Source organism: Chionomys nivalis, chromosome 25 (genome assembly GCF_950005125.1).
Source record: "Chionomys nivalis chromosome 25, mChiNiv1.1, whole genome shotgun sequence".
In the NCBI taxonomy this organism is placed as follows: Eukaryota; Metazoa; Chordata; class Mammalia; order Rodentia; family Cricetidae; genus Chionomys; species Chionomys nivalis.
This window is the reverse complement of record NC_080110.1, coordinates 26,484,669-26,505,207: the sequence shown is the minus strand read 5'-3', so window position 1 is coordinate 26,505,207 and position 20,539 is coordinate 26,484,669. Positions and strand designations below refer to the sequence as shown.

The 20,539-nt window shown below is 44.3% G+C and overlaps 1 protein-coding gene across 1 annotated transcript in view; it reads left to right on the top strand.

The window, feature by feature from the left end:
• Nucleotides 1-1,288: 1,288 nt before the first annotated feature.
• Nucleotides 1,289-20,539, top strand: part of Kcnmb4 (potassium calcium-activated channel subfamily M regulatory beta subunit 4) — a 55,582-nt gene continuing 36,331 nt past the window's right edge. Inside the window, exon 1 of the mRNA XM_057757430.1 lies at nt 1,289-2,443. Coding sequence (XP_057613413.1) covers nt 1,460-2,443 — 984 coding nt within the window. The 5' untranslated portion in view covers nt 1,289-1,459. The remainder of the gene's footprint in view (nt 2,444-20,539) is intronic.

The window sequence follows — 20,539 nt, the reverse complement described above, 5'->3', positions numbered from 1 at the left end:
GAACCGTGTATGAATTATTTTGCCTTGGGATTCAGTCCCTCAGACTAAGTGGTCTTGTTACCTGTTCATTCATCCCCATCTCCGATCCTTCTTGAAATACCAGTCGTAGGAAGACACTCAGTGAAGATTTGCGATTTACGGTTAAGACACTTTTTAACTATTGAGTTCACTTGTTTTTTTTTCAACTTTTTATTAATTGTTTTCATTTATTTTACATACTAACCACAGTCCCCCCTCCCACTTTCCATCTACCTTCCTCCCCACCCCACCCCCCACCTTGTATGTACTCCTTCTCAGTTTCCTTTCCGGAAAGGGCAGGCCTCCCATTGGAGTCAACAAAGCAGGGTACCTCAAGTTGAGGCAGGACCAAGCTCCTCCCCCTGTATCAAGGCCCCCTAGTTCATTTTTCTTTATAGGCAATGTGTCTCTAACAAATATCTTTACACCAACAGAAAGAAAAAAATATCCCAGGCAGAAATATAAAATAAAATGGTCTGGTCCAGGACTTAGAAGTTATCGCGTCATAATATCTTTGTGATTTCTAAAGTTTTCCAAATCCGGCAGCCTTTTTAATTCATTAAGGAAAACAGATACTGAAGGTCTCCCTTCCCACTGTCTGGAAATACATGTCGCCATAGCCTGTCAGAACCCTATTGGAAGATTCTCAGACAGAACCAGCTAAGAATTTGACGTCTGGGAGAGTGGGTTTAATATTTCCATGTTTCTGCATTTGGTATTCACCAGAAACATGAGCTCATTCATCTGGGACTTGGCAAACCAAGACGAAGAGATTTATGTATTTTTTTTTTATTTATTCTTCCAAACGTAGCTTGAAACGGTTCTCAAGTTTGATTTTATGATAAAAAACACATTTTAGATAAAAAGTAGTTTTAACTTACAAAGTAAAGTTAGGAGAATAGAGGCCGGGTGGATATGGAAGCAGCAAAGACGAAGTAAGTATCAGAACTCTAGAAGCTGGACCAGTTCTAAAGTGCGTGCAAGCCGCAGTCGCCTTGCACAGTGCTCTAGAAAAAGCTCACCTGCAAATCCCTGCGCGGGCTAACAGTGGCAAGATTCCTAAAGAGGCTAACAGACTCTGCTCTCTACATCTGAAAAGCCAGGGGAAGGGGCTTCACGTCCCAGGTCGCAAGTCTCTGCCACCTGTTTGCGTCTGACCCCTAGGGGTCCTTCCCGCTGCCTGAGACCTAGTTTCCCAGCGAAGTCTACAGAGGTTTGAGCCTCCGATCCAGCCCGCCTGAGTTGTCTTGCAAACTCCGCCTGAAGGCCCGGCGACAGCGTGGCATCCGCAGGGACCCCCAGCTCCCGCCGCTCGCCCGTGGGCATCGCCTTGCCTCCGCGCCGGTGTCCTCGGTCCCTCGCTGCCACCTAAGCTCGCTTTCCCGGTGCGCCTGCCTCCTAGCAGCTTTCTGCGATTGCACAACCCGGGTTCCCGCCTTGCATGCTCACGCCACCCTACCCCCACTTTAAAAAAATTTTTTTTTTCCTTTCTTCTTTTAACTTTTCTCCCCGGCTGCGCTCTGTTGATGCTAAGCGTTCGTCGCGGCCCTCTCTGCCATCTCTCCAGGTTGCATCTGGCGAGGATCTCCGAGAGCAGCTCGTGGCGGCCTGGGGGTGCTCGCCCACGGGAGAGCTGCGGGGCGCGGCGCGGGGCGGGGCGGGGCGGCGGCGCCCAGGGCGGGGAGGAGCAGCCTCCCGCACCGCGGAGCCCGGGCTCGGCAGCCCAGCCGCTCCCAGCGTCGGGGCGGCGGGCGAGCGGCCGAGGCGATGGCAGGCGGGCGGCGAGCGCCGGGGAACGGGCGCGGGGCGCGGAGCGCGCGGGGGCGGGGGCGGGCTCGGGGAGCCCCGGGGTGCCGGACGATCTAAGGCGACCGTGGCACCCGGGAGCCGGGCCGCGGGCAGCGCCGCCGCCGGGGGCGTCGCCGGCCTCGGCCCCTTTGTTCTCGCGCGCGCCCCCTCGCCGCCCACTCCCCTGCTGTCGCGCGGCGGCGGCGGTGGCGGCGGCGGCTCCTCCCGCCCGAGGCAGTTGAGCTCCGCGCCGGGGGCGGGAGGGGGCGGGGAGCGCGCCAGCCGTGGAGAGTGGGGGGCGATGGCGAAGCTCAGGGTGGCTTACGAGTACACGGAAGCCGAAGACAAGAGCATCCGGCTCGGCTTGTTCCTCATCATCTCCGGCGTCGTGTCGCTCTTCATCTTCGGCTTCTGCTGGCTCAGTCCCGCCTTGCAGGATCTGCAAGCCACGGCGGCCAACTGCACGGTGCTGTCGGTGCAGCAGATCGGCGAGCTGTTCGAGTGCACCTTCACCTGTGGCACCGACTGCAGGGGCACCTCGCAGTACCCCTGCGTCCAGGTATACGTGAACAACTCCGAGTCCAACTCCAGGGCGCTGCTACACAGCGACCAGCACCAGCTCCTGACCAACCCCAAGGTAAGGACGCGGGAGCTCCCGCCTAACGATGCAGGTTCGAGGCCAGCATTGGCGATAGACCCCAGGGAACGATTCGGAGTGTACTGTCCTTGCTAGAAGAACATAGGCGACGCTAGGTGCGTGCACACATCTGTGGAGCTGCAGGGCTCCAGTCCTCGGGGTGTGTTTGCCCGCGGGGCGATGGTACCCAGAGTCTCTCTACAAACATTAGCTGTTCTTAGGTTTTTGAGCTCCCTCCAAGACCAGGTGCAGCACCCGCTGGACGGGTTTACCTAAACTCAAGGGGTAAAGAAAGTTAACTTTTCCTCTAACATAGCCACGGGCTAGCGGGGACCCAGCTACTCCAGTGTAAGGTCAACCGGCGCCTGAGCTTCATCTGGCCTCAAGAACTCCCAATGACGTGACCTTTGAGAGCTTGAAGGGAGGGGTCTCTTCGCTCCTGGAATATTCTTTGCCGTTTGCCTTTGAGTTCTAAACAGAGGTTTTTAACATGAGGTCTAAAGATGGGCTATTTGGGGGAGGGGAAGGGAGAGAAGGGGACCAACAGGAATCCAGTGAGAAATTCCGGTTAGGTCCGGTTTGTTTGTTTGGTGGGGGTGGGTCCCAACCACCTCCAATCGGAGATAATCAGGAGCAGTTGGAGAACAGTAAAACTTACTGAAAATAGAAAGCTTCTCGGTGAAATATACCAAGCACAGCCCTTTCCTGACAACTTCTTTTGTTGTCACAAGGGAAAAAAAAAGAGGAAAAAATAGATAAAACCTGGTTAGGACTTGTGAGCTTCTGGAGAGCAGAGAGGGAGACTCAGAAAAGTTCCCAGGGGAAAAAAAAAAGCGCTTATAAAAAGCACTGCCCTCAGTCCGTGAACTAATTGAGCTTTGCAGCGCGCCTGCTTCTGCAGGAGGGTTCTTTGATGCCTTCGGTCTTTTCTGCCACCAACTAAAGGTGTGTCTGTTTATTTAAGTTGCTGTCTCTTTTTACTTTGTGAGGACTGTGCTTGAAGACCGAGCTGGAAACCATTCCAAAGGGAAGGAATCCTGTACACACAGGAGCGCGTTCTGTTGAACGTGACAAGATAAATTAATCTGAATTAGGGTTTTAAACGAACTCACCGTCGCTGTGCAGAGAAACTCTAGAGTAACTCATTAATTTGGAAAGTTAGAAGTAATTACTCTTAAAAACTCTGATTGACTCCTCATTGAAAGTCTCCTGGTAATGCATGAAGATTCGTTTGCTTTTTTAAAAAAAATGACCATAATGTAGGCACAGTAAATATAGAAATAGACATTTCTAACACAGAATCTAATGGCCAAGCCCTTTAACAAGTGGTAGGGTCTCAAAGACAGATGTGAGTTAATCTGCTTAGTGCTTAGTAATTGAAAAAGAACTCTCTTGGATTTGGAAGTTTTTTTCAAAAATCAGAATTAAATAAAATAAAACATCTAAGAAAGGTGTCAAGTAGTCATTTACTGATTTAGAAGATACTCTAGTTTGTCATGCAGGAGTGGGCATAGTTGTTGAAACCACTGCTAAATATTCTTGACATAGTGCTTTAATCAATAAGGAGTTATACATGGGCATATACATACTAGTAGATGGGTAATATCTAATTTGGGCATAGACGAATTAGAATTGACCACACAAAAACAAGTCCACAATTTCCAGGCAGGATCTGGCAACAGAAATAAATTGGAGTCATTAGGACATTGATTCTTAAATCACTTGGAAGCAATCTCAAGGTTTTATGTAATACTAAAGTTCTCTGTTGTCTCTCCACTTGTAAATAATCTCATTTTCCCCCTCAGTGCCAGTTAAGAACTTGGCAATGGTTGCTTTGAAGAGGTACCAAACAAAATCTGAAGCTAGACTGTCCACAAAATTGTCAGAACTGGGAAAATGACAATATGTTATGGTCCAGAAAGTGATGACTGACCTCTCCATCAATTTAGGCAAGGTTTCCTCTGCCAAGTATGCACCGTTGTCCAAATTATGATGTATTGTAGTATTTATAGAACAAACATCACTTTTTTGTCAATTAAGTGTTCAATTTGGAAATTTCTGTAAGCATTGGGTAATGGAAAAATCCAGTGTACCCAAAATATCATGGTAGAGTCAGGTGCATAATAAGAGTTAGTTTCTATGGTGTCCTTACGAGTAGACAGTCCCCGTTGCCTGGTCCCATTGGCTACACAGAGCTTTATCCTAACCTACCTTACTTTTAATTTTCCAGTCTATTCCTTTCATGCCTCACCGACTTCTCACGTTCTCTCCAAATCCAGCCATCACAGGAAACGGTTAGGAAATCCCTTCTCAGATAATAGAGCAACTGCTTTTTCCTGGAGTTTCCTGACAGCACAGCAAAGGACGGGGAGGGGGCAGATGTTACAAATACATACCTCGTTGAGCTGCGGACCTCTGAGGAGAATCCTGCCCTTCCGTTAATGGTTTCTTTAAAGTATCCCTAAGTCCTGATCCATTTATTTGTATTTTCATCCTTATTTGGCGAGGGAATCGCTGTGTCTAGTCATGTAGTATTTAAGTCAGCTAAGGATTTGATAGGGGATGTGACCCGTTGTCTGGATTAACCATAGCATGGTCTTGAGTTTCGGAGTTAGCTGCTTCTTGCTGCTGCTCCCAGCATTGCGCTGACTCTTGGTGACTCACAGGTGTGCGCCACGCTCTCTGGTCCTCAACAATGGCTGAGGACTGACTCCTTGGGAGCTTGAAAAATAAATTCTTTTGCTTAGGTTCGGTTTTCTGGCACATTGATTTGATCTTGGATGGGGCCAGAGTATTGTAGTTTTCAAAGTTGTGCAAGTAATTCTACTGTTACCCAAGAGATGAAAACCAGTATCTTGGGAAATACATTCATCTGCTCAGCAAGCAAAGCACTGCACTTCAGAACGAATTCACTGTGATTAATGTTCGTGTTTTCAAGATAAAAGACGTGGATGCCATTGAATATAGAAAGTGGCATTAAACCAGACTAGAGAAATGTAGAAGGGAAGGAAGGGAATCATTTAAAATTAGTGTGCAAAGCTCATTTTTAATTGATTAGTTTAAGTGAAATCAAGTGTGCAAGTTGCAAACTGTGTTGGTTTTGCAGTTACCTGCTTTGGATGGCAAAGGAAAGATGAATTTAGGGACTGCCATCCGCTGTGTGGTATTGAGAAGGGGGTGATTAGAGACCGTGCTTAAGTTTTTGTTTTGAAGGTCCCGCCCCCTTTGATAATAAAAAGAAGAACTCAAAGCAAAGACAAAGTTTGTTTCTAAGAAACCAGTATTTTGAAATTAAAGAGGGTAGAAAACCTTCACAGGGATGGAGACAGGATTTGTCTTGAAGAGTATCAAGGAAGGTAGAAGAGAGATCAAAGCATGATGGCTGCTTGTCACCTTAGCAAAGGACCTTCAGACCCACGCTCATGTGCCCTGTTCCCACACATGGAGGGACACCGTGACACCTGAGGAAATCCCTGAACTTTGACCTGCATGTTCTGACTGATGTACTCCTAGGGGAAATCCTTTAGACCAGAGCTGCATAAGACAAGAGAAGTGGAGTAGCGTCAACATCTCTATAGCCATATTTTGTTTATGATCTAGCAGATAAAGCTTGCCTGAAGATCAGAGTGCAAAGCTAGCCACACTAGTCAGCCATCCAGGCCAGGCAGTGGTGGCACACACCTTTAGTCCCAGCAGCCACACTAGTTAGCCAGAGAGGCCGGGTGGTGGTGGTGCATGCCTTGAATCCCAGCACTGGAGAGGAATATAAGGCGGGATGAGACAGGAACACGCTCTTTTTTCAGTCTGAAGATTTTGTGGTATTTGTTAGATCATAAACAAAATGTTACTATACATCTCCAGTCTTTATCTGTTCGCAAAGAAGTAGCTTTCTTTGGATGTTATTTTCTTTGATGTTATTGTTAAATAATATATTAATTATATTTAATTATATATAGATAGATGATAGATACATCGAGAGATAGAGAGGGAGAGATAGAGAGATAGAGAGATAGAGATATAGATAGGGAGAGATAGATAGGATTAGATAGATAGATAGATAGATAGATAGATAGATAGATAGATAGATAGATTGAATTGATCTTCTGGTTTCTCAAAATCTATTGTGGCCAAAGGAGGATTTAGATAGGAGGATATGGGTGAGAATCAAGGGTTCCATTGCGCATGTACCTAACAGGCCCACAAATGAAAGTGAAGTTGTGAGCTTCTGCCCCCAGGACTATGGCCTAACACAGTGGTTCTCAATCTTCCTAACGCTGTGACTCTTTAAGAGAGTTCCTCATGTTGTGGTGACTCCCAGCCATACTTTTGCCACATTATGTAAATACGTTATTTAAATCATAGTGTAAATAACCAATATTTGACCCCAGAGGGGTCGTGACCCACAGGTTGAGAACCACTGGCCTAGTAGAAAGCCATATAGAACACAGGTAACCATCAAACAAGGCCAAATGCCAAGTTCTATAGGGAGGCACAGATGGATGTTAGGGGCATTTGGAGGGGACGCTATGTAGAAAGCTTCACGGAGAAGGAGACAGTTGCCTGGAGAAGAGAGCTTTCATCTTGGTGGGGGAAAGAGGAGCGAAAAGATGGTCATGAGAGAGAAAAATGCCACCAGCAAAGCTTTAGGCTCTAGGAGCGATGTGTGTGCTGGGGTCTGCAGTTGACTGCTATGGGGAAGGTGGAGAGGGAACTTGTGGCTGATAGGCTGGTGGCCTTGACTTCAGGAAGGGCTTGGTGGTCACTGGGAAGCTATGGGTGAGTCCCATGGAGGCTCGCCTCCTCGGCCTTAATGATCTGTGTGTCTCTTGGTTAGCCAGCAGTGGGAATTAATAGAGGGAATTGGTTCGTGTTAAAACTGGGAGATTAGGGGCTGGAAAAATGGTTCATTAGTTGAGAGTGTTGACTGCTCTTCCGGAGGACCTGGGTTCGATTCCTAGCACCCACACAGCAGCTCACAATTATCTCAACTCTATTATAGGGAATTTGACACCCTCTTCTGGTCTGTCTGTAGACCAGACATAAATACAGCAAGACACACATATACATAAAATAATAATACTTTAGTTTTTTTTTTTTTTTTAATGGGAGATAATCTTGAAGTCTGTATGTAGTCCTGGTGTAACTGCTAGGGTCTTTCAGAGTGGAACATAGGAGAGAAGTCAGAATAATGTTTGAGGAAAAACACAACTGGCACTGGCTAGTAGCTTTAATCTAGCTGTGCCATGAGCTTCTGGATGCAGATGACTTCCAAGAAAAAGGAAAAGGCAGAGAATGGATCCTCCCCCAACTCCAGAAAGGAATAAAGCTTGTCTAGAGTGTGATATTACCCCCATAGACCTTCCAGTGTCCAGAATCATTTTTTAAAAAAAACTATTATTTTATGTGTATAGGCGCTTTTCCTGTATGTATGTCTATCTGAGTGCCTGTATACTTGCCTGGTGCCTGTTAGCCAGAAGAGACCATCAGATCCCCTGGAACTGGAGTAACAGACAGTTGTGAGCCCCTGTGTGTGTTCTGGGAACTGGACCCAGGTCCTCTGGAACAGCAGCCAATGTTCTTCACTGAACCATTTCTGCACCCAAAATTGACACTCTTAATGATGGTAAATGTATGTATTGGTTTGTTATTGTTGTGTTTGTTTTGTCGCTAAGCTTGTGTCTCAGCAGCCAAGGGATGTTTTTGAGCAGGTGACTAATCCAGTCGGGTACTCCAGAATACCCTAGACATGATGGTGAGCCCCTGTGATTCGAGCACTGAGGGTCCTGAAGCTGAGGCAGGAGGATGACAGGTTTGAGGCCAGCAGGGCCGCCATGATAAGACATTGTCTCAAATGAAAGAATTTATTAATTGCTATCTTCTTATTTTGAGACAAAGTTTCACCATATAACTCTGGCTGACCCAGAACTTGCTGTGTAGACCAAACTGGTTTCAAATCAGAGCTCTTCCAGCCTCTACCTTCCACGTGAATTAAATTAGAATTAAAGTCGCGCACCACCACACACTTTGGAAACAATCTAATCTATGTGTTGGAAATTGTTTTTCACGCTCTATCTCTAATCTCCACTTGTGGATACCATTTATGAAAAAAATATCTATTTATAAGGTTCTCCCAAAATCATATACTAAAAAAAAAATAACCAGAAACTAAAATTCAGGAGATTTGTGATGTTAAATTTTATTTGCAATTTGAGGAAAATGACCTTATTTTTTTTTGTCACAAACACCTCAGAGCTGTAAAACTTTTTGTGAGATCTTGACACATTTTATTTATTTAAAATGTTTTTTGCTCTCATTCATGAATGAGGATGTCAAGTTTTGTTTCCCCTGGGTTTTAAATTTTCCAGCCTTTAGTAGAATTGCATAATCGGCTGAGTTCCTAGATCAACAGCACATTTATATTACAATTAACATAATTACTCACAGGAAAACACTGAACAGAATGGTGTTTCTTATTACATATGTTTCTACCCTCTTCTCCTGCTGTGCTTTAGCTGTTCTCTAGGACATAAACCAGTGTGCAAAAGACTGTAATTTTGATATGTAGTAGTACCCTCTTCAATTCTTTCTTTTTTAAAAAAATAAAAAATAAAAACCTGTGTTATAATTGCAAATCATTACGTTTGTTGCTTTATTACTATTTTGTCAGTAAATGAATTCCAATTAGTTTATATGTTTGTAGATGCTACAAAGGTATCTGCTACCAAATGACATGTAAAGAGGGTCTGAATTTTTCTCATTAGTGCAGCGGGGCACCTGGACTGTGAAACTTTTTATCCGGCGTCCCCTGGGGAAACAGGAGGCTCTCTTAAGTGCTGAGTTGTCTCGCCAGCCCCAGACATGGTTTTCTTTTACTTCAGTTTTTAAATACCTTTTCACCAGTCTCCTCATGAACAGTCTGTTTCATCTTCTCAACTGCTGTTTTCCAAAGTGTGGTCAATGCTCCAGCAGCATCAGCACCATCTGTGAACTTGATAGAAATGCTCCTTCTCTGTCTCAGCCTAGATTCCATCCAAGTGTTCAAGTCTGTATAGAAAAAAGATTTATGGGCTGCTGTGTAACTCAGTGCTTGGTGCCTGCTTAACATGAACAAATCCCAAGAGTCAATGTACTATCACACACACACACACACACACACACACACACACACACACACAGAGAGAGAGAGAGAGAGAGAGAGAGAGAGTTACTATATAACAGATAATTGAAATGAGAGAAAAAGAAGTGTAAGTCTGTAGAACAAAATTTCTAAATGGTTTTTTAACTAACACTCATGTGTGCATGTGTGTGTAAGAACATATGTTAAATGTAAATGGACCATTTGCCCCAATTAAAAGACAGGGATTGTTAATCCAGAAATGCCGAAAGCAAATATGTTCTGGTTTTAGGAGTAACACATTAAAAACAAACAGAACAAACAAACAAACAGCACAAGAATGTGGAAAGTAAAAATGTGGGAGAGTGTATACCACATCAATAATAACAGCTAAAAGCATAATTCATAATAGCAGCAAAGCGGGAACTACCAAGCATTAATCCACTGATGAATGGATAAATGTGCTGTATGTATGCAATAGGAAATAAGGAATTGGGCAAATCGCAAAAATAGGCCAAGTTTAAGGAGCCAACTGAATTTCTTTGATTTTCCATGATCTCTGGCTTCGACGGTGCTGGACGAGGACCTGGCACTTGACTCTCCACTCTAGCTGGCCACTCCAAGCCAACAGCTCTTTGTCACCTCCAAGCAGTGGCCTCACGTCACTCCAAGGCCTCTGCAGCATTTCTCCCAGCCTCTTCCATGATAGTTGAGCCCCGCACCCCCGGGCAGGCAAACCAGAACTACCCCCAGGACTGGGTGCCATCACTCATCAGATTAGCATAGAGCTCCCCGTCTCTATCTGTGTCTTACTACTTGGACCAGCATGATGTGGCCTTGGAGGACTTTTCCAAATCCTTCCTTTGAGAACGTCCTGAGGAGGTAGAACTGATGAATGTGCAGAGCCAATGAGGCAATCCCACCTTCCTGAGCGGTATCAAAAAGCCAGACCACAGCAACCGAGAGAGAGTGAGCTGAATGCCAGGGAGTGTTTGTTACCCTTGAGGAAGGTATGATCCGCTCACTACTGGGACTAGGCAAACCAGTCGCAGACAAAAATGCTCCCCACTTCTGAGACTTTATTAAGACTCAGTGCCTAGTGAGAGGTGGCGTCCTTCAAGGAAGCAGCTCGTGGACATGTGAGCCTCTGAAGCTGGCATGGATTAAATGTCTCTGACCAGCTCACAGTGGGAGACGGTAACTTCGGGATATAGGTGCCTTCTCAGGTCTCCATGGCAACATATGCATATTGGAATTATCTATCTTTACCCTCTCTGTAAATTGTATTGGTACAGCCACTGAAATTCTTGAATTTGTATCATTTCTTTCAAAAATAAGTCTGATAGCTAAAACAATCAAAAAACCCAACAGACAAACAAATAAACAACAACAAAACCCTAACGAACTACCCAACCACTAAAGGCGGCATATTACTGTTGCCAATATTGGTTCCTATACTCTAAAGTCAAATAAGAGATTTGACTGTGATAGTTAATGGATACAGGTGTCTTTATAGCATAATAAAAAATGTTCTTAAATTGATTATGATGATAGCTGCCTCTCTGAATCTACCAACAGTCATTGAACTGAACACATTGAATGGGGGAATTGAAGGGTAGGTGGTTTGCATTTTAATGAAGCCATTCATTACACACAAAGGATTTACTATTTTGTTTTGCAAATTTCAGCATTTTGCATAATTTGTGAGGATATTTTATTCAGTAGATGATTCTAAAATTGCCCTATTATTTTGGCAAAAAAAAAAAATGAAAACAACAACTTTCTAAGTAAAAATGACTGGGGGCTGGTGAGATGGCCCAGCAGATAAAAGTGCTTGCTGCACAGCCTGAGGATCCGGGTTCAGTCCTTGGGTCCCTCAGTTAAGGCGAGAGATGGCTCCCAAAAGTTGTCCTCTGTCCTTTCTATGTTGCACTTGTAACATGTAGAGTCCCCGCATCTCATGTATATACACAATAGCGATATATTGAAATGCATAATTGACTTTGAAATTTTTTGTATTAGTAAACCCAAACATTTAATTTAACTTACGATTTTAGTGGGATATATTTTTAGAGTTACAGAACAAAATGTGAAATCATTAGGTAAAGTATAAATATTTAGATAACTTCTCAGGGTGAGCGAAAACCTTTCTACACACAACATCAAAGACAGAAATCATAAAACACTGTTGGCTTTGAATACATAATAGGGAAAGACCCACGCTTTAAAAATATGTTGAAGTTTAAACAAAAAATGACAAATTTAGGGAATATTTGTGCTATTGTAGGAAAATGATTCAAAAGTCAATGAGCACTCTTGGCAATAAAAGACCGTCTTTTCAATAGAAACAAGATGTGAGCATGTGCATAGATAATTTGATGAGGATTACTGGTAACCAGGCAAGTGAAAATTCTGCATGATCTCAGAATTGTCCAGAAATCCTGATCAATATGTGAGGATCATGGAAGTATTTGGAGCTCTTAGCATTGGAGCTCAAAGCTGAATGTTCTGTTGGAGCATCGAAGATAAGAATTCTATGTGTGGAGGTGACCGAGGCCAGCTTGTGAAGTCGCCAAGGGAACTTTGAGAGTCACTCAAAAACTCCGAGTTCTCTAAAGAAACAGAATTGGTAGAATGAATACATATTAAAAGGTGGTTTATTAGGGTGGCTTACAGGCTGAGGTCCAACAATGGCTGTCTCCTAACAGAAAGTGTCCCAATCTGGTGCTGGAGTCTGGGAGGATTCTTGGAGAGCTGCTGGGCTTTAGGCTACACTGGAATCCAGCTGCAGAAACAGGGGCCATGAACTTGCCAGTGAGAATGAGGGCAAGCAGGAAGAAAGCAAAGCCTCCCTTCCCCCGGGTGCTTTTATGCTGTCATCAGAAGGTGTTAGCCAGCCTCGGTGTGGGCTTTCCCACCTCGAATGCTCTGCTTAAGAAAACCCCTTGTGGCTCTGCTGAGCAGATTGGGTTTGCTGAGCAGATGCAGTTATGTTGGCAACCAAGATGATCTGTCACCGTGAACCTGGAGAGACGGGTCAGCAGTGAAAAGCACTGACTGGTCTTCCACAGGACTTAGGTTCGAGTCCCAGCACCTACATGGAAACTCCAATTCCAGGGGATTTGATGTCTCTTGGATACCAGGCACACACACATGTAGTGCACAGACATGCATGCAGGCGAAACACCCACACACATAAAATAATTACATATATAATATATATGTGTAATATGGATACATATGTATATATAAAGTATATATTTATACATACCTAGAGTATATACTTATATATGGATATAAAATATATATAGAAAGTATATATACATATGTATACATATGTATATGTGTGTATGTATCTATAATAACAGATTCACACTTATATGGTAAAATATTATACATTAAATTTGCTAAAAATGTTTCTATAAAATAATGTTTATTATATATTATTTTCAAAAGTAGGTTACAAAACAGCATGTTTTATATTTGTAAAATATAACATACATGCTTGTGGTTTCGTCTATTCATACCCGCACCACTAATTTTCTATCTATTTAAAACTCCTTCCATTATATGTGGTTTCCATTTTACCTTTTTCTTTTAGCTACTAATGTACATTATTTGTCGATAAATAGCAGGGGTGTAACTTCCGCTGAAAGGATATTCACGTAAATGTAAGTTTTTAGATCGAAAAAGAATCTTTTCATTCGTCAAAACTGGCTATAGACTTCATGTAACCCACAGGCTGGATGTCCCGATACAAGAAAAACAAGCTTCAACGAGCAATTGCATGTTAAGATGAGCTGAGGAAGACAGGAGTGCAAGGAGAATGTGCACTGAGGGAGAGCCGTTTGGTTTTGAAACTTGCCTGCCTGAGATTTGATCTTATAAATCTCCATTTTATGTAATAGTAAGAAAGATAGTCTACTTACTAACCAGTGGATAATGTGGTATCTTGATGGCCCTTATGGAAGCTTGGAAACCTTACTGAGACCCAGTAAGAAACCAGTGGTTTCTCAAAAGGGGAATGGTCATTTGCCAAAGAAAGAATGGTTTGCTGCACACCACCAGGACTCTGTGGAGGCTGCATATGCTTCTGGCACCAACCTCTTCTTTGCTCTTGGAAGCTCAGGACCTTATGGGAAAGTGGAGGTTGCTTCCTGCCCTGTGGCCTGGAACAGGTTTTTCTGCTCTGCTGCCACTAAAGCTGGCAAGGGTATGGCTTCCTCGGTAAATGGGTCAGAGTCGCCATCCGAAATGTTGATACAGGTTTCATCATTTATATAAAGGAGCCCGGCAAACTTTGTACTTATGTCTTTGTGTGAACAGCATAGCAATCAGCTCTGATTTGGGAGGAATACCCAGAAACCATTTAGACCAGCTCCACGCTGACGTGACAGGCCCTGGATTTCTACCCTCTTGACACATTTCTTCTTTCCTCAGGAATCTAGGACCCTTGGTGCTTCCTGCTTTCCAGGCCCAGTCATCACAGCATTATGCCTGCACAGGCAGTGTGAGGTTGTGTGGTGGAGGAGGTTCAGGTTCCCGTAGACTAGAGCACAGCGGGGCTGATGTGCTTCTGAGCAAGACGGTAAAATCTTCATCTCTGTGGGCTCTCAGTCCACAACGATGGAAAAAGGCGTATTGGACTGATAAGCAGCAGCCATAGGGATAGTCCAAAGTAAGTTGACTTGATCTAGTAGACTGTGTGTGAAAGCAGACTCCTCACAGGATGGCTTAGCCATAAAGTGACTCTCCAAAATTTGCCTTCTTCAAGAACCAAACAAGCAAGCTGAATACAGATGGAATATCTGCCTCCCCCCCTTTAGCTTCTATGATCGCCTAAGAGATGCAGAAGTAGTTTCTCCTCTTCCTGTTTGGGTGAGATGTGTCTTCTTAGAGAGACATCCACCATAATATCCTCACATCCACGGATAAGGAGATCAAAGCCTGGAACAGGGCAGCTGTGGTCTGTGACTCTTCATTCTGCGCATATATCCGCACAGAAAATATGGTAGCAGCCATATTTTCGGATGTAAAGAAGCAACATAGGAAAGTTCATGGACTCCTGGGCTTAGCATGGCACAACCCCACGCTGCACTTCATTCCTTCGCTCTCTGAAGTCTCACGCCGAGTGCAGTCATAGGGGAAGGGTTGAGGTCAGCACCGAACCTGTGTCCAGCCGTACTGTAAGCACCTGCAAGCACCTGCCATTCCCTGCTGTGCTGGTATTCTGGTCAATGTCTGCATGGTCCATTGGGGAAAGTTTGGATATGTTCAGCTGGTGCTACTTGAAGTTTGAACACAGGGTCTTTTCTCAAAGATAAGCATCCCATTGCCATGCATTCAAGCACTTTCCAGTCTGGGATAATATGGCGGGGGGGGGGGTACCTTTCATTGCACTGGTACATAAGGCTTCAGTTTACCAAAACTTCAGGGATCTAGATTAAGACAAAACAAAACCCAACATCCCTATCCCCGAAGGCTGGGTATCTATTTTGCCTTATTGAGTCCTCTAGTTCATTAGTTATTGTCAAATATCCCTGAAGATCGAATTGATTCGACTGTGTTCACAAAATCTGTGGGTCAGGAAGTCAGGCTGAGCATGGTACCTGGGGTCTCAGTGCAGAGACTCATGCCTAGACGTGGAGGCACCTGCCAGTCAGGTGCTGCTCAGTGTTGCCTGGAGACCTCAGTGCCTCCGCAAACAGACCTGGCAGTGGTCCCTCTGCTGTGTTAATTGGAGTTTCTGTACGGAGCCGTATTTTGATGCCAAGGACAAGGGTTCTGAAGAGACGCCAGCCGACGTCACACCTTACCATTTCTGTCCTAGCCACTGTCTCGTCCACAGTCTAGGAAGATGAGACAGGCTCCACCCCTTCGTCTTGCAGTAAGGGAATGCCAGCTGCACACTACAAACGTGTTGACGAGAGGGGATATATAGGGAACATGCGTTCTGCCACAAATAGGAGCAAAAGATTTCACCATCACCATCTATCCTCATACTAGGGGACTGATCAAGGGGACTTGGACTTGCTGGCCTCCTTCATGCAGAAGTTGGGGTTCTAATGTTTAATGGAATATGCATCCACCCATGCACGCATTGAATTAAGTACCTTGTTGTATTCGTAATTCACTGTGCTCTCGGCAAGGCTGTCTGAATGTGGGCGCGAGCATTAGAAAGGTTGTATTTCTTGTTGCTGTTCAATATGGTCATAAGACGGTTGGCTATCTTCCAGAGGAACTTCTGCTAGGGCTTGAACCCAGGGCCTTGTGCATGCTGAACTCATACCCTGCCACTGAGCCACACCCAAGACCTTCCTCAAGGACTTGGACTCATCACCCTAAGCTTCTGAACAATTTTTACAATTTTTACGGTTGTTATTTACTAAAACCTATTGAACATCATCCAGATTGAAGTCTCCCATTTTGGTCTGGCTACCACTTAGATTCAGCATCTATTTTTAGCAAAGACGAGTGTTTTTATTTTCTAACGCTTAGGCTAGATGAACTTTTTTCTTTTGAAGGTGGAATGTTATTCTGAACTTTTCCTGAATTTTAATAACCGCCAGCATTAGCAGTTCGCGCCAATCTGGAAGCATCCTTGGTTGGCGAGTGGAAATCTCCCCTGGACGGGAGTGAGACCTCCGCAGCAGCTCTTTGGTGGATACCAGGAAAATGTGGGCATTTTTCAGTGCCATCTCCCAGGCCCCTCTCCATCCAGCACACGAGCTGACTCATTCTTCCTGGAATATCCATACGTAGTCTTGGCACACGACATCTCTTCTTGGAAGGTCACCTTCCCAACCCATTTTCTAACAAGCAAATTCCCGTGGAACCTTGGTCATACACATCCAAAGTCACCTCTCCTGGGAGGCCCTCTCCTACACCCACCCCATCATGGGTCAAATGTTCTCATCCTTTTTTGAAATCTTAAACGTTTGGGTGGATATGCTCCAATCACTCTGTGCTGCCTGCTCCTGGGAGAAGGAGAGGGAGGGTCTCTGTGTCCCACTCAGTGATCAGGGAAATCACTGAGTGTCAGTTTTGCAAATTATCAGTTTTACAACTCCGTCATTCCATTCCTGGTGACAGTGGTGCACGCCTTTAATCCCAGCACTTGGGAGGCAGAGGCAGGTGGAGTTTGAGTTTGAGGCCAGTCTAGTGTACAAAGCAAGTTCCAGGACAGCGTGTTACCCAGACAACTCCTGTCTCAAGAAACAAAAAAACAAATAATAACAACAAAACCCCTCTGTCATTCCAACATAGAAGGACTGTTAAAACTGCAAAGTCCTAGGCAGGTACAACAGGAGAGAGGTGGGGCTTTTTGATAGGTAATTCCAGTTGGGGAGTTTGCAATTGACTCGACTTTGTTTTATAGCCCACAGATGTTTTCTGATTATGTCATCAGAACGATCAGTAAACTTGCGAATCAGAGGGCCAGTAAGATGGCTCAATGGGCAAAGGACTTTCAGATCTGATGACATGAGTGTGATCCTCAGGACCCACTGGTGCAGAGAGAACCCACACTAGCAGGTTGTCCTCTAGTGTTCATGTGTGTACCTTGGCAATTGCACACCTTTATACAAGTACACACACACACATACACAGATGCGCAACTGTATTTTTAAAACTAATTTTTAAAAGCTGCAAATCTAAGTAGGCATGTCTGGTGGTTTAGATGACCTTATAGGTCACCTGTTTGAATGCTTGGTCCCCAGGGGCTGGAACTGTGTAGGAAGGATTTGGGGTGTGGCCTTATTGGAGGTGGTGTGCCACTAGGGTGGGGGCTTTGAGATTTCTCCGCCTCCTACTTGTTGATGAGCTAGGTGTAAGCTCTCAGCCGCTGCTCCAGCACTGTGCTTGCCTGACGGCTGCCTTGCTCCCCCATGATGTGCATGGGTTAAGCCTCTGAAACTAAGCATGTCCCCGTTAAATGTTCTGTCTTCTAAGCTGCTTTTGTCATGGCATCTCTTCACAGCAAGATAAAATTAATTAAGGCAACCCACAACTTAAAAAATAAGATAATGTATTAATAACTTGTTTTCTAGCCAAATTTATTTGGAAAATACTTAATCCTAGTATTGTCTTTCAGGGATAATCATGTGAAATCATAAAGGAAAGCAGAGGAAAATTTTTTTTCTCCACTTCTTTTTTGAAAGATATATATGTGTGTGTATGTATATATAAGTATATACATATATATTTAAATTATATATAATGATTCACATAGAATGCGACCCCTGTATTTGGTTAAATAGACTTCATCTTTTATGCAATAATTTTTTAAATGACTCAGTGAAGAATGAAACTGAATTCTGCCTACCTTACCTGTATGATTGAAATGCACCCTTTAAGACTATAACAAAGAGCCTACTCGAAAAGGGTTCTATTAAAGTACTGATTCTTTGTGGTATGCTGAAAAGGATGCTATTATAAGCCTTGGTAAGCCCTAAAATAGGACAATGGAAAATAAGAAATAAGCGCAAAATCAAACATTCTGTGTCAAAGGTGATGATTATGTCTTTTCGTAATAAATTCACTGGGAGCCTTTATGTTGTATTTCTTATAATAGCTCATTCAATCCATCAGCTTCGCTCATGAATGTAAAAGTCAAACTCATTTTTCCAAGCCACAGGCGTTAGAGTCTGGTACGTGGTGTATGCTTATAATGCCAGCACTAGAAAGATAGAAGTCTGAGGATCCGAAGTTCAAGGTCATGCTCAGCTACATCAAGAGTTTGAGGCCAGCATCAGCTGCAGAAAACCAAAAAGCAAAAATAGAGATGGGCATTAAACAAATGCACTCACTATATGCTTCATTTCTCCCCAGGCTTTTGTTTTGCATCTTGTTGAAAGTCTGCCTTTCAAGTCAGCGTGCAGAGTGAGGGGTTTCATTTAGGGCGTTTTCATACGTGTGTGTCACCTCTGCACTACCGCTCCCGCCTCCCTCACAGTCCTCTTCCTGGTCCCCACCCCAAGCAGTCCCATGTTTGGATTTCACATTGTATGTTCTCTGTTGCTCCCTCTTTTCTCCTTTTCAGCCCTTAAGATCTCTACTTCCCCACTCACTCGACACACATACACACACACACACACACCTGTAGAATCCACATGTAAGAAAAAGTATTTGCTATTCATCTTTCTCAGTCTGATGTATTTCACTTAACATAATGATCTCCAATTCTAGCCATTTTCCTGCATACCGATGAATACAGTTCTACTATTTATATGTGCTGCCATCATCCATATTTTGGTGGACACCTGAGCTTGCTTGCTGGCATGTATACCATGAATAGTGCAACATTAATAAACAAGTATCAGATCTCTGAGGTACGTCAACTGGGTACATACCCAGGAGTTGTATGGCTGCATCGTATAGTGGTTATATTTGGAGTGGTCATAAAAATTTTCATTTATTTGTTATTACTAAATATGGATATGCATGCCACAGCGACTGTGAGGAGGTCAGAGGACAAGTTTGTGAAGTCACTTCCTTCTTTCTGTTGTAATATGGAGCGGCGGGCTGCGTCCTGCCACCCGGCTCCGCACGGCTAGCTTTATCCGAAATAGTTACTCGGAAACAGTATTCTTTTAAACACTGCTTGGCCTATTAGTTTTAGCCTCTTACTGGCTAACTCTCACATCTTGCTTTAACCCATTTCTAATAATGTGTGTAACCCACGAGGTGGCCTCGAACTCGTGATCCTACTGCCTCTGCCTCCTTCAGCAAATCCTACCGGCATGCGCCACCACAACCGGCACTTGTTGGGTGCCATTCTGTAGTAGTGGGAGCTGCGTCCCGCCACCCGGCTGCCCGCACGGCTAGCTTTACACCTGAAATAATTACACGGAAACTGTATTATTTTGAATAATGCTTGGCCCATTAGTTCTAGCCTCTTACTGGCTAACTCTTACATGTTGATCTAACCCATTCCTAATGATCTGTGTAGCACCACGAGCTGGCTTACCAGGAAAGATCTTAACCTGCGTCTGTCTGGAGTGGGAGAATCATGGCGACTGACTGACTGGGCTTCTTTCTCCCAGCATTCTGTTCTGTCTACTCCGCCTACCTAATTTTCTGTCCTATCAGGCCAAGCAGTTTTCTTTATCAGTTAACCGATGAAAGCAACAGATAAGATACAAGACCCACCTCCATCATCTTTCCATCTGCATGTGGGTTCTGGGGGTCAGAGTCAGGTCACTAGACTTGCCCAGTAAGTGTCTTCACCCACTGAGCCGTCACACCAACCCTACTCATACTATTTTGAGCCACCTCCACACTGACACACACAGTGGCTGCAGCACCTCACGTTCCAGCCAGCACTGGGTCAGTGATGTTGGAACCCCCTTTATTTTCTCCCACGTCCTGCCAGCATTTTTTTTCTTGATAAAAGCTCTTCTGAGGGTCTTAGCTTGTATCTCCCTGATGGCTCAAGGATGCTGAACATTTTTTCAAATATTTATTGGCCATTTATTGTTCTTCTTTGAGATCTGCCCTTTAAGTTTACTAGCCAGTTTTTGACTTGGGAATTTGGTCTTTGGTGTTCAACATTTGCAGCTCTTCATATTTTAGATATTAATGCCTTGGTGGATGCATAGTTGGAAAATACCCCGCTCCTCATTCTGATGGCGGTCACGTCACTTTGCTAATTGCTTCCTTTGCTGTGAAGATACATTTAGTGTCATGTAATCCCCTCTGACACTTTTTTGGATTATTCCCATGCTCTTGGGGGGCGGGGGCTCTATACAAAGTCCTGCCCTCTGCCTAGATTTGAAATATTTTATCTGTGTTTTCTTCTAACATTTTCAGGGGTTCAGATCATGCATTTGTGTTTTTGATTCCTCCCTCCCTCCCTTCTTCCCTTCCTCTCTTGCTTCTTCCTTCCCCTCTCTCCCTCCTTCCTTCCTCCCTCTCTCTTTTCCTCCCCCTTTCTCCCCTTCCCTCCCTCCCTATCCCTCCCTCCTTCCTTCTTTCCTTCCTCT